General features: G+C 46.2%; 1 protein-coding gene across 3 annotated transcripts in view; it reads left to right on the forward strand.

The window, feature by feature from the left end:
• Positions 1–317: 317 nt before the first annotated feature.
• The window catches only part of NR3C2 (nuclear receptor subfamily 3 group C member 2), a gene marked incomplete at its 5' end in the record, with an annotated part of 199,046 nt that continues 184,027 nt past the window's right edge, over positions 318–15,336 (forward strand). Inside the window, 2 exons of one of the 3 annotated variants that reach the window (XM_082759542.1) lie at positions 318–667; positions 3,889–5,650. In XM_082759542.1, coding sequence (XP_082615668.1) covers positions 3,891–5,650 — 1,760 coding nt within the window. Of the gene's footprint in view, positions 668–1,816; positions 1,967–3,875; positions 5,651–15,336 lie in introns of those variants that run through there. The other 2 variants (XM_082759543.1, XM_082759541.1) reach the window with 2 other exon arrangements.

The following is a 15,336-nucleotide window of genomic DNA, read 5'->3' on the forward strand; positions in this document are numbered from 1 at the left end:
CCGAGAGCCGCCGGGAGCCGCCGGGAGCCGCCGGGCCGGCCGGGCGGCGCGGGAGGGGGCGGCGCGGCCGCCGGGCGCTGCGAGGGGCCGGGCAGCACCGGGGAAAGGGGGGGGGAGGAAAAAGTTTACACCCTCGCCACTCTCCTCCCTCCTCTTCCTTGGTGGCGCAGATGGGAGTTTTACCTGGAATGACATAAGTTTGGCTTTTTTTTTTTTTTCCCCCTCCCGTGGCTTTTTTAATTTTTTCTTTGAGGGTGTCTCTCTCCCTCCCCCGTCTCCCCACCACCACTTTCTTTTTTTTTTTTTTTTTTTTCCCCTCGAACCCCCCGCCCCCGTTCCCCGCTCCTGGAGGATCCACCCCCCGCTCCCCTCCGCCGGCGGGCGAGGGTGTGACCCGCGGGAACACCCACCCACCTAGGCGTCCATGGTGGGAGCTGTCCGCCCAGCCGAGCCCAGCCGCTCCGAGGGCACCCCGCCGCCTGCCGCAGCCCCGCTCCCACCATTTCCTCCGCACACTTTTTTTTTTTTTTTTTCTTCTCCCCCCTCCCTCTTTTTTTTTTTTTTTTCTTTCTGTCATCGGTGCCGGTGCAGGCTCGCTGCCGGATGGTTCGCTGGCAGTAGCCGGGGGCCGTGCCTCCTCCCGCCGCGCAACCATGTCGTAGAGGAGGTGAGTGCGGCGCGGACCCTGCGCGGGGCGCGGAGCGGGGAGCGGGGAGCCGGGGGCCGGCTGCCACCCGAGCCGGCGGATCCAGGTCACGGCCGGTCCCGTCCCCGGCGGGGAAAACTTCGCAGGAAGGGCACGGCCATTGCTCGCCGGGGGAAGCGCCGAGGCAGCCCCGCGGGGGCTCCCCGCCGCCTTCCCCTCCTCGTCCTCGGCCGGTGCCCGATTTCGGGGCACGGCGCGGGGATGGGCGAGGCACGTGAGCCCCGAGCCCGGCCGTGGTCGCGCCGTCGCCGCCGATGTGATACGGAGGGCGAGCGGAGCCCCGTCCCCGCTGCTCCCGGGGGATGCGAGCCGGGGCCGAGGTGCGCGCAGCCCCGCGGCGATGCGCGGCCCCCGCCGCCGGCTGCGGGCGGGACGCGGGGCGCTGCGGGGGCCGGGGGCGAGGGCTCGCGGAGCGACTTGGGACCGCGGGCTCAAAGTTTGCAGGGCGCTTGCAGGGGTTTTGGAGGGGTTTCGGGGTTTTTCTCTCTTTTTTCCCGCATCTCCGCGGGAAGGGGGCAGGCAGCCCGCGGGACGCCGTGCCGGTGCCGGGGCAGCGCGGCGGGACGAGCCCGGCGGCGTGTAGAGGACGAGTCCTTGAACCTCGGCGCTTTTTTTTTTTTTTTTTTTTTTTCCCCCCTTTTTCCCCTTTTTTTTTTTTTTTTTTTTTAACCCATCCCCGCACCGGCTCCGCATGCATATTCATGCGCTGCTGCCCGACAAACGCGGAAATCCAGGGCCGGCGCAGAGGCGATGCCCGGCCCTGCGGGCACCGGGCGGGGGCGGCCGCGCCCCGCACACCTCCACCTGCCCGCGGGGGGCCGCCCCTGGGCGCGGGGGGACGGCTCCGGCGGGGGGGGCCGCGGCGGCCCCTGCGGCTTTAAGGAGCCGCGCCGCGCCGCCTGTGTCGCAGCAACTTTGTATCAGTCATGTCGCCCGGCGGATGAGTGACGGCGCCGCGCGACCAATGGCGAGGCGGGCTGGCCCCCGCCGCGCGGCGGGCAGCCAATGGGGGCGCGCGGCGGGCGGGCCGTCAACTTGAATTTATCTGGGCATGTGACATGTTGTTAAAGGACTTGGCACCGGGGGCCGTCCCCTCCCGGCTGCCGCGCCGTGACACCGGGCGGCGCGCCGCGCCTCGGCCGCCCGGGCAGGGGCTGGGGCTGGGGCAGGGGGAGCCGCCGGGGCCGGGGCTGGGGGAGCCGCCCCGCCCCGCTCCGCCCTCGCTCCCTCCCGGCAGGAGGAGGCGCCCCGCCGCAACAGGTACCCAGCCCGGGGACCCCCGGGGCTGTGAGGGGCGCAGCCCCGCGGGGGGGGGGTCGGCTGTTGCGTCCCGGCGGGGGGAGCGCACAGGGCCGCCCTCGGGGGGAGCCGGGGTGTGGGGAGCCCCGCGGAGCCCCCCGCTGCTCGCAGCCCGGGGCCGGGGCGAGCGGTGCCGGCAGCCGCCGCGCTGTGCCCGGTGAGCGGCGCGGAGCCCAGCACAGCCCCGCGGGGCTGCCTCCCCCGGCCGCTTCCCGGGATGCGCTGGCCGAGCGGCGCCGCTCGCCCCGGCAGCAGCGGCAGCAGCAGGGGAGCGGGAGGTTTCCTTTATTTCTTGTAATTCTCTCCCGCGGGGTGACCCAGATCCCGGGCTGGTAAAGTTTCGGAGCGTGCCCGCCGCTCGGCTCCGCGGCCAGTTGGAGCTTTGCTGCTTGCTGCTGTTCCTGCTGCTGCGGGAGGGATCGCCCGCCCGCCCGCCGCTGCCGAGCGCACGCACCGGGGTCGCCTCGGGCCTGGCCCCGCAGCTGCCCCGCGCACCGAGCTGCTGCCGGGGCTGTCAGGGTTAAAGCTGGCTTGCAGCTCGCACCCTCCCCGTAAGCCTGAGAACCGAGTCCCCCCCGTTTTTTCAGAAATGCTGGTCACCCGCAGCTGCAGTTGATTTCTCTAGGAATTAGGCTTGCTCAGCACTTAAATCGGGGGTAAGTGATTATCCGGGAGGGGCTTTCTGTGAAAGCAGGCGCTCCCGGCTGAAAATTTTAGGCTAGGGGGATGTGACTCGGTACACGCGATCATCTTCTAATAAAACTTGCCCCTGAGGGCAACGTAGGTATAGGGCCATAGTGCTCAGTAAGGGCAAAGAAGTGTTCCAATCTTTCCCTTTAAGTTTTTTTTTTTTTTTTTATGTGTGCGTGGTTTTGCTTAAAAATTGTTTATAAGTAGTGTTAAGGTAATGAAATGCTGTTAAAATTGGAAAATTAGTACTTTCTGAAAGGGGAAAAATCTTTGCATAATGTTGGTATCACAAGTAACGGCGGTTAAGTTTCTGCAGTTTTAACAATCTGATGATGAACTAATTCCTGCCAAGAAAAAAAAAGTTGCTGTTACCTATACGCAATTTTCAGAATAATGGAGAATATTTTCAAAATAATGCATGACCACTCAGAAAATGGGCATGCATCTTGCTCCCTGCCTAGGGAGAGTGGTGTGGTGGGCGGGAAGCTTTTTTTAGGACCTTTTTTATAAGAAGGTTTACTTCCCTTTACATATTCCTTTTGCTGGCTGCTATGGAGGTTGGTGGAATTACAGACCCGTTTATTGGTCCTGCAGACCCTTCCTCTTTCTGTGGAAGAAACTTTTGTGATGCTTCTCTCCCCGCTCAGCCCATCCTTCCGCATCCCCTCTGGCGGCCGTATGACAAGCTTGCGTGTCTGTGTAAGGACAGGTCTGTACCCAGCTCCATAGAACTGCTGCTTTCTTTCAAAGCATCATTTCTAGTGCTGGAGGATAAAGAGAAACCCTTGTAGCTCACCAGCCTCTCCTGCTTTGACGTCCCTGCAACATGACAGTGTGAGGTCTTTGGTGGTGCCGCTGGCATTGGCTTCAGGGTTGTGCTGGTGCTGCCTAGCTGTGCCTTTCGGGGCAAGGCGAGGGCAGGAATTGGGGTCGTTGCAGTCTGCTGGCTTGTTTTCTCTCTGAACCCATAGGACTGTCGTATCTGTGACACCTTCTCCCCTGGTTTGACTGGAACTGGACAAATGGTTGAGAAGTGATTGATGGGGCGGGAAGTGGGTCTGGCAAGCAGACAGACGGGGATAGACAGAGTGAGCGGATACGCCTTGTTTCCTTAGGAAATTAGGAAATTTCCTTAGGAAATTGCACTGTCCTGTCACTTATTAATTTTACTTTTTTGTGCATGTCTTTGCTAGTTATGGAGACAAAAGGATACCACAGCTACCCAGAAGGCTTAGAGATGGAGAGACGGTGGGGTCAAGTTTCTCAGTCTGTGGAGTATTCTTCTCTAGGTGCTGGAGATCAGGCTGGTGACAGTAACTATATGGAGATTGTAAATGTAAGCTGTTCTGCTGGCGCTTTTGCAAACAGCAGCACTCCAGGAAACAACAAAGAAAAACCCGAGCTCCTCTCTTGCCTGCAGCAAGACGGCAGTCAGCCTGGTGTTCTGCCCTCCGACATCAAAACTGAAACAGAGTCGAAGGAACTGTCGGCGACGGTGGCCGAATCCATGGGTTTGTATATGGATTCGATACGAGACGCTGACTACCCCTATGACCAGCAGAACCAAGGCAGCCCTGGAAAGATCTACCAGAACGTGGAGCAGCTGGTGAAGCTCTACAAGGAGAACGGCCACTGCTCCTCTCCCCTCCACGGCGCCAGCAGGCCCTTGAGGTCCTTGATGTCGGACTCGGGAAGCGCCATGAACGGCGGTGCCATGCATGCTATTGTCAAAAGCCCAATCATGTGTCAAGAGAAAAGCCCTTCGGGCTGCAGTCCTCAGAACATGACTTCCTCAGTGTGTAGTCCTGCTGGCGTTAACTCTGTGTCCTCAACTACTGCTAACTTTGGGAACTTTGCTGTGCACAGCCCCATCGGCCAGGGAACTCCTTTGTCGCGCTCGCCTAACGTTGAAAACCGGGGGTCAATGTTGCACAGTCCCGCACATGTTAGCAACGTAGGGTCTCCACTTTCTAGCCCTATAAGTAGCATGAAATCACCAATTTCTAGTCCTCCCAGTCATTGCAGCGTGAAATCTCCCGTCTCAAGTCCTAACAATATCACTATGCGGTCTTCTGTGTCCAGCCCTGCAAACGTGAACTCGAGAAGCTCTATTGCCAGCCCTTCCAATGCCAACAACAGATCCACTCGTTCCAGCCCAGCGGTTAGCACTGTGGGATCTTCAATCTGTAGCCCCATCAACAACTCTCTAGGATTCCCCACTTCCAGCACGTCGGCTGGACCTAGCAGAAGCCAAGAGACTGTTCCCAGTCCAGAAACAAAAGACAAGGGTGCTCAAGAAATCCCATTTCCCAAAATGGAGGAAATGGAGAATGCCATCTCAAACAACAGCCAGATGAACCTCGTTCAGTTCATAAAACCCGAGCCAGACGGTTCGTTCGGTAGTGCGTGCATTGGAGAAAACAGCAAAATAAATTCTGATTCCCCTTTTTCAGTACCAGTGAAGCAAGAGTCCACTAAACATCCTTGTTCCGGTGCCTCTTTTAAAGGGAATCAAACAGTAAATCCTTTTCCATTTACAGATGGCTCATACTTTTCTTTTATGGATGACAAAGACTACTACTCTCTTTCTGGGATTTTAGGACCACCTGTTTCTTCATTTGATGGCAATTGCGAAGGTAGCGGTTTTCCAAATCCAGGCCTCCCTGTGGGGATTAAGCAGGAGCCTGATGATGGCAGCTATTACCAAGACAACAGTATACCATCCTCTGCCATAGTTGGTGTAAATTCAGGTGGACAGTCCTTTCACTACAGGATCGGTGCCCAGGGCACGATATCTTTGTCACGGCCAGTTGCGAGAGAGCAGACGTTTCAGCACTTGAGCTCGTTTCCTCCCGTCAGCACGCTAGTGGAGACCTGGAAATCGCATTCGGAGCTGGCATCCAGAAGAAGTGATGGCTATCCAGTTCTAGAGTACATTCCAGAAAACGTGTCCAGGTGAGCAAGCAAGTTACTGCTTTTTTCTTTTTTTTTTTTTTTTTTTAACAAGTTTTCATGTTAATTAAACAAGATGTGAATTAAAATGGGGGCTGGGGTGGTATTTCTCAGGCTGATGTGTAATTCTGTGTTTGCATTTCAATTCCTATCGTTAGATTGGCTGCTTGCTTGCTATATTTTACTATGGCTTTAATAAAAACAAAGTGATCGCTTTAATATTTAAAAAGAACATATTATATTCTATTGTTATTAGACTTGAAAGTGTAGCTTTAGTATGTTTATGAGCTCTTACTACTACAAATGTTGCTTTTCCCATAATGAGAGCTTAGCAAAATTGCTCTCGTGTGTCCCATAAAGGGTATTCTTCCTTAGCTGGTGCTTGAATGTGTTGTACCTCAGATGAAATGTTGAGATGAGTATAAGACGGTAATGTCAGGAATCCATTTTTGCAAGGATGCATGGCTGTAAGTTTACGCCAGGCTTCAGCTGGTTAAGTTTTAAAACTAAACCTTACAAGCCTGTGGCAACGTATTATTTCTGTATTGTAACTGTAGGAACATTTGGTTTGTATATATAGAAAAATGCCTCCAGAAGGAGGAGGGCTGTTAAAACTTGACGCATTTGAAAGGGATAAATGGATGAACTGATCTCCTTACTTTTGGTGAAAGAAATATGCAAGTGTCCTTTGATTTTGTATCTCTTGGCTGATTCCTGGAAGCACATGCTTCTCCAACAAACAGGTGTTCATGTATTTTATGAAGGACACTTAGTTACATAAGCTATTTAATTTCACAGTCAATTTTACAAATTATTAAATGCATCTGGCAACATGACCGAGCTACAGTAGCTACGTAGCCTCTTCATGTGTCAAACTGGCTGACCAAGGTTTGTGCTAAAGCTCGGTGAAATAGCTGATAACAGAATTTGCATTTACCTTTCTCAGGTCTTTTCTATTTTTTTTCTCTTTGAAAGATACACAGCTTCTACCTTATTCTTGGATTGGGGTGATGAAGATGCGTAGCTTTCTCTATTTTTGTATGATTCTAAGTATTTCTGAAAAAAAAAAAAATAATAATGTTGCAATGAAAAACACCTAAAATAATGGTGCTTTGGGGGAGGGAAGACAATCTATTGATCTAGAGTTCACGGGAGGAAAAAAATATTTTAAATATTTGCATTTTATTCTCAGACCCGTTCAGTATCTCTGCAATCTGCTTACCAATTTGCAAATTGTACTTTTTCTTTGTCAATTTCAAATATCATCTGTAGAGAATATACTTCTTAATGCACCTTTCTTAAATTGGAAGGTTTGTATCCCACCTTCGTGTTGAACTTTGCACATAGCTATATATTTGTTATCATCTGTGCTTGGATCAAATGTGCTTTCTGGATGAAGGAAGATGAAGTTATTGTTTTCTAGTTATTTTACCTGATGAAATTTTCATAAATTGCATTATTTATATAGCGGGAAAAGTTCAGCAGAAGACTGATGGGTTGTCTGAAAACAAAGGCCCAGTGTTTAATTGCCATTGTGGATGAGCGCTGTTACTTGGGCAACTAGCTCCTGCCACCCGTGAGAGCTCTCGTATGAGTAAGTGCTGCTCTGGTTGAGTCAAGGTTGTCATCTGCTGCAGGATGTCAGCCACTGCATGGTAAACAGGGAAGTACTGGTAGGAGCAAGGTCATCAATAATTATGTTTTTAATGACAGTTTCTCATAAGGCTTTTGAAGGAGTACCTTCTGATCTGACATAACTCCATGGTAGCTCTTCTCATCTGGTTTGCCTCTGGACCAGTAAATGTATAGTCTGTCATCAGATGTGATGTGACTCCGCTTTCCCACCTTTGTTTTCTAAGCTGATACCTTAGTAAGATATGCAGCTGAGTGTAGTTGTTGCTTTTCATGATTATAGTCCTGAAATTTTTAGTGCTTAGAGCAATTACTGCACGCGTGGAATTCTGTTTAGGTGGTGGTGATCTGCAAGGTTGCAACACGTCAGACATCCTGATCTGTGTTCCAGATTAGGACATGTGTCATCATTTCAAATCTTTAACTCAGCCCCATTATTTTACTAAATGTTACTGTTAATGTGCTTGGCAATGGCTTTCTGCTAACAGGTGCAGCAGGGGACCTGTGTGAAACCCTTTCATGTCTCAAAATAAATTAATGTAGAGGTCATCTTAGCAGTACAGATTTGAATGCATAGTTGCCTGTTCAGATATTTGTGTACTGACAAGTCACAGAGGCTTGTAAAAGCTCACTCTTTCTAATAAGCCTCAAATTCATCTTCACCTTTCTCCTTATTCCTGTGCCACATTCCAGCTAAAACCAAGGAAATCATGTTCAAGTTTGTTCATCTTCCAAAGTGTTGTAATAAAACATGTATAGTTCACAGCATGTATTTCAGCTGTCCCATATTGTACCTTTTTGATATGCTTCTGCCTTGCAGCTTACATGGTTGAAAGGCCTGGGTGACCAGGAGTGAAGAAGGTTTTTCAAAATGGCTATTCAGAATGTTACTAGAAATAATTCTCTTCTATTAGAATATCACCTGTTATTAAATTGGTGCTTTCTTGAGTCAATTATATTTGCTGATAGTGTCTAATGAGCATGGTTTACGCATTTAAAATGTCTTGCAACCTTATTGACCAAATACCCACCGTGAAATGGAACATAATTTTTTTCTCCTTTAGTTACTTTTATTTGATGTGGTCAGTTATGGTTATTTTTAAGGTGGATGGTGGTAACTTTGTTTATAATATTGCAATTTGCAGTGTTTGGGGAAGGAGATCTTGTTAAGCAATAATAATAATAATTCCCCTATTCCTTTTGACATGTTTCTTATGCTAATATGCATGCAGAACATGTCTTTGTCTTCGAAAGATGGAACATGTTTTATTTTTAATAGAGGGTGAATCATACCTGTGTGTCTGTGTATGTAGATCCCCCCGCCCCAACCCCAATGAATGACATTTCTAAGAAACAGTGGTTTATAAAACAAATAATAGCAAAGTGGGCTTGAAAAATAAGGTATGTGAGATCGTGTGATATCGTTGATGGAAATCTGCACTAAGAATCCAAATAAGATTTCGCTTCAAGGTGATTGCTCATCTGAATCAGGGTACGAGCCTGAGACTCATGATCATACCAATTATGTAATTTTCAAAATGGCTCAGGAAAATGTCATGGTTGCTTGAAACAACAGTATAAATTGAGGAGGATGACCTTTCTGCTGTGTTAGTTCTTACCTAAAGCTTTTTCTGCAAATGTGCCTTTTCCCTCTAATTTCCATATTAACTCTTGTATGTACATGTACATATTCACTTTATGCAGCAGTTGTGCAAACCAAGGGCTGATGTGCTTGCTGTGGAGTCTTTGTGGCAGTTGCAATTGGATGGTTTTGAAATCTGGCTAGAAATCAAACTCTTTGTTGCCATTACCTGTTAATGTCACCTTTCCATGCATCTCCCCCAAATCTGCTTTCTTCCCAGGCCAGGAACAGGTGTAGGGTCCCTGCCAAGGAGGAGAGGACTTCTGGAGATGGGTACATCTCCATGCTGGGGAGATCTGGGAAGACTTTTTCCCTATTCCCATGTGTGATGGGGGTGTGGGGGCCACTGCAGATGCAAGGTATTGCTTGCTGAGACAGGTGGAAGATGAAAGGGAATCACATGCTTTTTTTTCTCATGATTCAGCAACAGCTGTGCTCAATACCTTTCCAAACTTTCACATTACTTTTTTTTTTTTTTTTCTTTTTAAGTCCAAGTCCTTTTCCCCAATGGCTGTAGGGAATGTTGTACCACTTGCTGATCTGGCATGTATTTTTTCTTGTTTTCTTTCTTTTTTCCTATTACTGTTTTTAGTAATAATAATAAATCTTTCTGATTTTGATTTAGAAGCTAAACAAAAATACCCTCAAACCTATTCTTCCAAGGTGGCATTTAACTACATGTCTTAGCTGGTAGACAGGTCAAAGAATTGAACTGAAAGTTGAAATCTAAGCATGTAATTGAACTGACTGGAGCCTGGGTAGTCTGAAAGGAATTCAAGGTACAAAGTTATACAGGTTCCTAAACAGTTGTTTCTGTTTGCTAGCCTGTCTATCCTGGTGAGGAATGAGGTGTTACCGTTTCAGCAAAGGTTCACTGGTGTGATATAGTGTGGGGTAATTAACACATTTACACAGTGTTGTTACTAAATAATAAATTTACTATACTTATTAGTTGTTAGATTTTAATTGTTATCATTCAGACAAGGAGATATCGTGAAATAATGTATTGATATTCTAGAGTTCAGATATGCTAAAATCAGTTGAAAGACTGTCATTGACTTCTTAGGGTTTACAGTCCAATCTTTGATCCATGTTGACAGTGTTTAGAGACTTCTTACACCTATTTACTCCTGAACGATTCACATGGATCAGGACATTTTTTTGGCTCTGGTGTGCGGTCCAGAGCCTGCAGGCTGGGCTGGGTGGTACATTTGCTGCTCAAAAAAAGATAACAACAACAACATAGCCTTCATTTATGTGTAACCCTCACCGACTTGAATGGGTGATTCAGTTTAAAATCAGATTTCAGGCTGTTGCAAGTATTTTCTGTAAATAAACTTTGTGTTAAAAATTATCTAGAATAGTCACTTATCAGAATGATACCTGGCAGAGAGATAAAGGTCTGGTAAATATTATTTTTAGAATTTATGATTGGCCTTCACCTCTGTTTATTTGCTGATGGACTTTATGGGAAAAACACCAAGCTGTTAAAATATTCTCCGTGCTTTGGTAGGGTTGTTTTCCCCTTTAGCTTCCCATAAGTTTCCTGTGCAACCTTTTTAACAGTGTTTCTTTTATCTTATACACTATAACCTTAAATATGTACTTGTGTTGTTGTTGTTTGTTTGTTTTTTTTAAATTTAGAAAGTAATACTTTTTTTTTTTTTGTAGTTTAATGTATAATTTTATGTAATTTTTAACAGCTCTGGGTGTAATCTTGATATAACAGGAACCTCTAAATGTGTCTTTATTTCTCACTTAAAAAATTATGAGCCTGCATTAATAAATCAAGCCAGAAGGTCTAAAGGTTCTCCTCAGCGTACCAGCATGCATTTAACAGCCTTGTACTTCTTACAGCTTTGTTTATCATTATTTTGTTGAGGGTGCTCTGTTTTGATTTGCTCATCTTACTGAGGAGTTCAAAATCTGTATAAAGTATCTTTTTTAAAAGTTACTGCTAACGATGCTTTATTTTTCTCTTAAATTATACACATAAATTGACTTGTGTCCTAATGGCAGAGAAGTCCGCATTGCTGGAAAACTTGTTCCATGAATGGGCAGATGTTTGAAATCTGTGGAAATAAGAGCTCTGTTCTCAGTCCCTCTGCCATTATCTGCAGTTTGGTTGTTTCTGTGGGCGGTCATAAATCATGTTATATATTACTGAAACATTTATATGGTCAGTTGATACTGCTGAACTTTACAGAACTTGGCTGTTAGAAATTGGTTTGTCATAGGAAACAGTTACCGACTATTATCAAAATAAACTAGCTTTTACATCATGTTTGGTGATACAGAATATCACTGTGATATGATCTCTTGACTGTCTGGAAAAGGGAAGGTAGGATCATCTTTGTGCACAGATGTTTAAATAAGCAAGCAGAAGAAATTTTGATTATCCATATTTTGACAGTATGGGTCCATTGCTTTTAGTGAGGACTGGAAGACACTAATATCTGAAATATTACCGTATAGTCAAATGTTCTCATTGTATGGGATATGCATTGCAGTTATGCAGGTGAGTATCCATGCGGATTGTTGCAGTGGTATCAATAATCATGCAGTACTCATATTGTCTGCAGAGGGAGTAAATTGTTAAGTTCTGATTCAATAACCTGTCCTTATTCAACAAGCACTTAGCATTAATGGAACTTAAACGTGCTCTCAAGTGCTCTGCCCGGTTGAATCAGATTTCTGTGTACGTATTGGTGCTTTGCTGAACTTAGGCTTGAGTAGAGATTGCTGTTGGAAGTCATCTGCGGTTGACCAATATATTGTTTTCAGTGACGAAACATGCTGTTGGGCAATGCCCTGGAGTCTAGTCTGGTCTGACGCTGTTTTTGCCGTTGATTTGGGCATGGTGTATGTGTTATATGCGAGAGCCAGATTGGTTTCCTGATCCAGTTCACTCTGAAGGTCTAAAAACTGATGGGTCAATGCAACTCGGTGAGTGGCGCGGTGTGACACGGGCATGAGAACAAACCCAAGGGACAGAAAGGGAAAGGTGGCTATGAAATATCACAAGTGTGTGTTGCTGTTCAAAGTTAATGCAATGTCATGCTGTAATGTCAGCATTTGTATTTTCAGGGTATGCTTCTCAAAAATAGCTTCTGTTTTTTAACCATAGATGTCTGTATATCAATGTCTGAACATAGCTGTAGAAGCTGGAGTTATAATGGACTGATTTCAATCAAAATCCCTTGGAAAACAGTGGAGTGTTGTGATTTCAGATTCAAGCCCTGAGAGGTCAGAAAATACTACGGTTTATGATGAACATAGAACCTTGACTTGTTTTCTCATGAATACATGTGACAATATGGTCTGCATAAGAGTGATAAAGATGGCTCAATAAGGGAACTAAAAAGGGACTATGAAAAACAAGTATTAACTATGCCTAAGCTTAGTAATTTTATCCGCTCTCACGTGTAGCAGGTCGCTACGCAGTGCTTGGTGCTCAGCATATGAATTACCTGACTTCAGCTGCAGTCTCCTCCAGGTGGAATAATCTGTGGGGAAAAAAAAGCAAGGATCACTTCCATTGCATGCAGCTGCCCTAGTCTCTGCAGCAGTTACTGGGCATATTTGACTGCACCCTAAATAGACCCTTATATGACTTGACTTCTGCCCTGGTACTGCACAATGCAGGGGAAGGTCACCACTTATTGGAGCCATGCTACAGTCTCCTTTGCTTTCCTGCTGGAACCATGTTGGTTTTGCTGCTGGAGGAGACATGCTGACCTTGGAGGAAGGTGTATTTTCTTTTTTATTTATGCCACAGGGGAATGGCTTCATAGGCCAGAAAGTCTCTGATCCATGCCAGCAGATCCCAACATGGTCTGCTTCAGTACCACTACTAGCAGGAGCAACAGTAGTGGCTCTTGGCTTCGTGCCAGGCTGTGCCTGTGCTTAGGAGTTGTTTAAGGACTTCCCATAACACTTTGAAGCAGGGTGCATGCGCATCTTTAATAATATGCATGCATCTGTTCAGGAGCTGTTTCACAAATTCTTAAGAGTTAATTTACTTACTGGACAAAGTTTTCAAATCAGTTGTCTCTTTAAATAGGAAGTTTAGATTAATATATATATGTGTGTGTATATTTAACCTCAGTTACAATAGATTATTAACAAGAACTACGAGTGCTTAATGATGTGTTTTCTGAAGGGATATGATCTGGGTAGTCTTCCCCTGCTAACTTGAAAATATTGATGTAGGATTAAAAAGAAATAAATAAATGGTGATTCTGAATTCTTAAAATGATATCTAACATCGTTTTTATCTATTCAGTACGTGAAAAATATTTTTCAAGGTAGTGTTTCTTTACTGAGTCGTGTAATAACAGGAGTTTCTAGTCTGTAGGTAGATCACAAGAGAATAACTTCAAGTTGAGTTTTATTTCTTTATCTTAAACTGTGAATTGCAGTCCTGCAATTACATTAGAATGTGTTGTTAGCTGCTTGCTAAATTAAATCTGTGTGACTTTGAAATCTGTAAGCAGCAGTGCTGTGTATTTACTTCAGGGGGAAAAAAAGCTTAAATTTCAAATTTCAGAAAAGCTTAAATTTCAAATGCTTAAATTGGAGGTGAGGTAACTTAGGGCTAATATATGAAGATATTTCTTTTAAAAAGAAAAAAAAAAGAAGTAAACTTCAGTTGGAATATCTGAACAGAAACTTAATCCAGTATTTGTAATTTTACATATAAGAATTTGTATGCTCTCCGAAGATGCATGGTAATGCAGCTGATTGTGGTTAGTGATAATTAATAATAGATCAAAGAGTTGTAGCCCTGAGGTTGAAAAGTAAATTTCAGGCTAATTGCTGAATGTTTCTGATGATTTTTGTATCTCTTCGCTCATTTACATTCTTTTCTAAATGATACATTTTACTTGCATATGGAGGTGTAGTAAGTTTTTGAATGGACTTTCAGACTGAAATTTGGAATGATCGCATTCATTTTTCTATTCTGCTTTTATTTCCTTGTCTGTTTTTGAGAAGTAGTACCCCAAATTTTGAAAAATTATGGCTTTATAAACCACTTTCCCCACAACTTGGCTTCTGAAAAGCGGATTTAAAATTATAAATCTGCCATTTTCATGTGTGTCGCAGTGGTCCGTTCAGTGTGCCTGTTGCCTGTGAGTGAATTTTGATGCTAAACTGGTGGTAATCTTCCCGCATAACTAATTAATTAAATAATGGTAACAACTCTGAATAACTGGGCACTTCTGGGTCTGTGGTAGGAAAATGATGCATTGGGTTATGAGTCTCCCGACTTGTTTTGAGCAGGCAAGGCAGTGCTCTGCTCGATGACCTTTCGGCTGTGCCTTGCTTCTCGGTGGCAGGTTGATGCCACGTAGGAGACGGGGCAGGGGCTGAGCTCCGCCGGCACTGCCCTGCCTCACTGGTGGCTGCGTGCACCCGTGTGCATCCCCCAGAGCTTGCGCAAGCTGGCTGCGGCTGTGTACCTGTGTGACTGCGTCACCCCGCCGTGTCCTCACCCAGACCTGTGCTCCCGGAGCCCTTGGGGAACTCGGGTTTCGCAACCCGTGGGTCCTGGTTTACTCTGGCAGCGTCTGGCCATGGAAAATCAATCATGTTTGTGTACGTGGCTCTCCGTTGGTACTGCTGCGGGTCAGGGAGTGGGGAGGGGGCTCTTTGGCACCCAGTTAGCAGCACACCCTTGGCCTGCACAGCTGGAGGCCAGCCCCAGCCTTCTGCATACACCTCACATTGATACCCTCGAACTGGGAGCAGAAAAGGTGTCGCTTCTAAAAAGCAAGCCTTGAGGCATTGAGACAGAGGCTTGAGTTCAGGTAGCTGCCCCAAAAGGCTAGAGGCCCGACTTCCAGCACCACAGAAAGCTGGTCTCCAGAAACTGGTTGTGCATGTCAGTTTTGAAGCCTGTAGTGCCAGGGACCTTGTAAATGAAGGTGGGTGGGAAACTTGCCCTGTTTCCAGGAAGGCTTTATGACCTGTCAGTTTCGGTATTTTAAATTGAATTAAATTTGTGCTCAAGAGTGCAGTATGTGAGAGCAGTTAGTGAGCTGTTCCTCCAGTGTTAGGTACAGATCTACTTTGCTAGCTCTCACTTTACTATTTTTCAAAGCTGTTTGGATAAATAAAATTGATAATAATAATAAAAATAAAAAGACTGCACAGATATTCATTCTGGAATGTGTGAAAACTTTTAGAAAAAAACACCACCACAAACAAAAAAAAAATCAAGTCACATTTGAAGACAATCAATATAGGATTAAGGTTGGTGTGTCTAAGGATCAAGGTCCATTTCTTTGTGTGTGTTTTTTGTTTTGTTTTAATTTTTGAATATAAAATAAACACACGTCACCAGTTCTGGCCCATTGGGCACGGGATGCTGTAGGTGTCTCTTTCCATAGCTGGCAGGAGCCGGTGTCCCAGA

This window comes from Aythya marila (genome assembly GCF_965140915.1).
Source record: "Aythya marila genome assembly, chromosome: 4".
NCBI lineage: Eukaryota > Metazoa > Chordata > Aves > Anseriformes > Anatidae > Aythya > Aythya marila.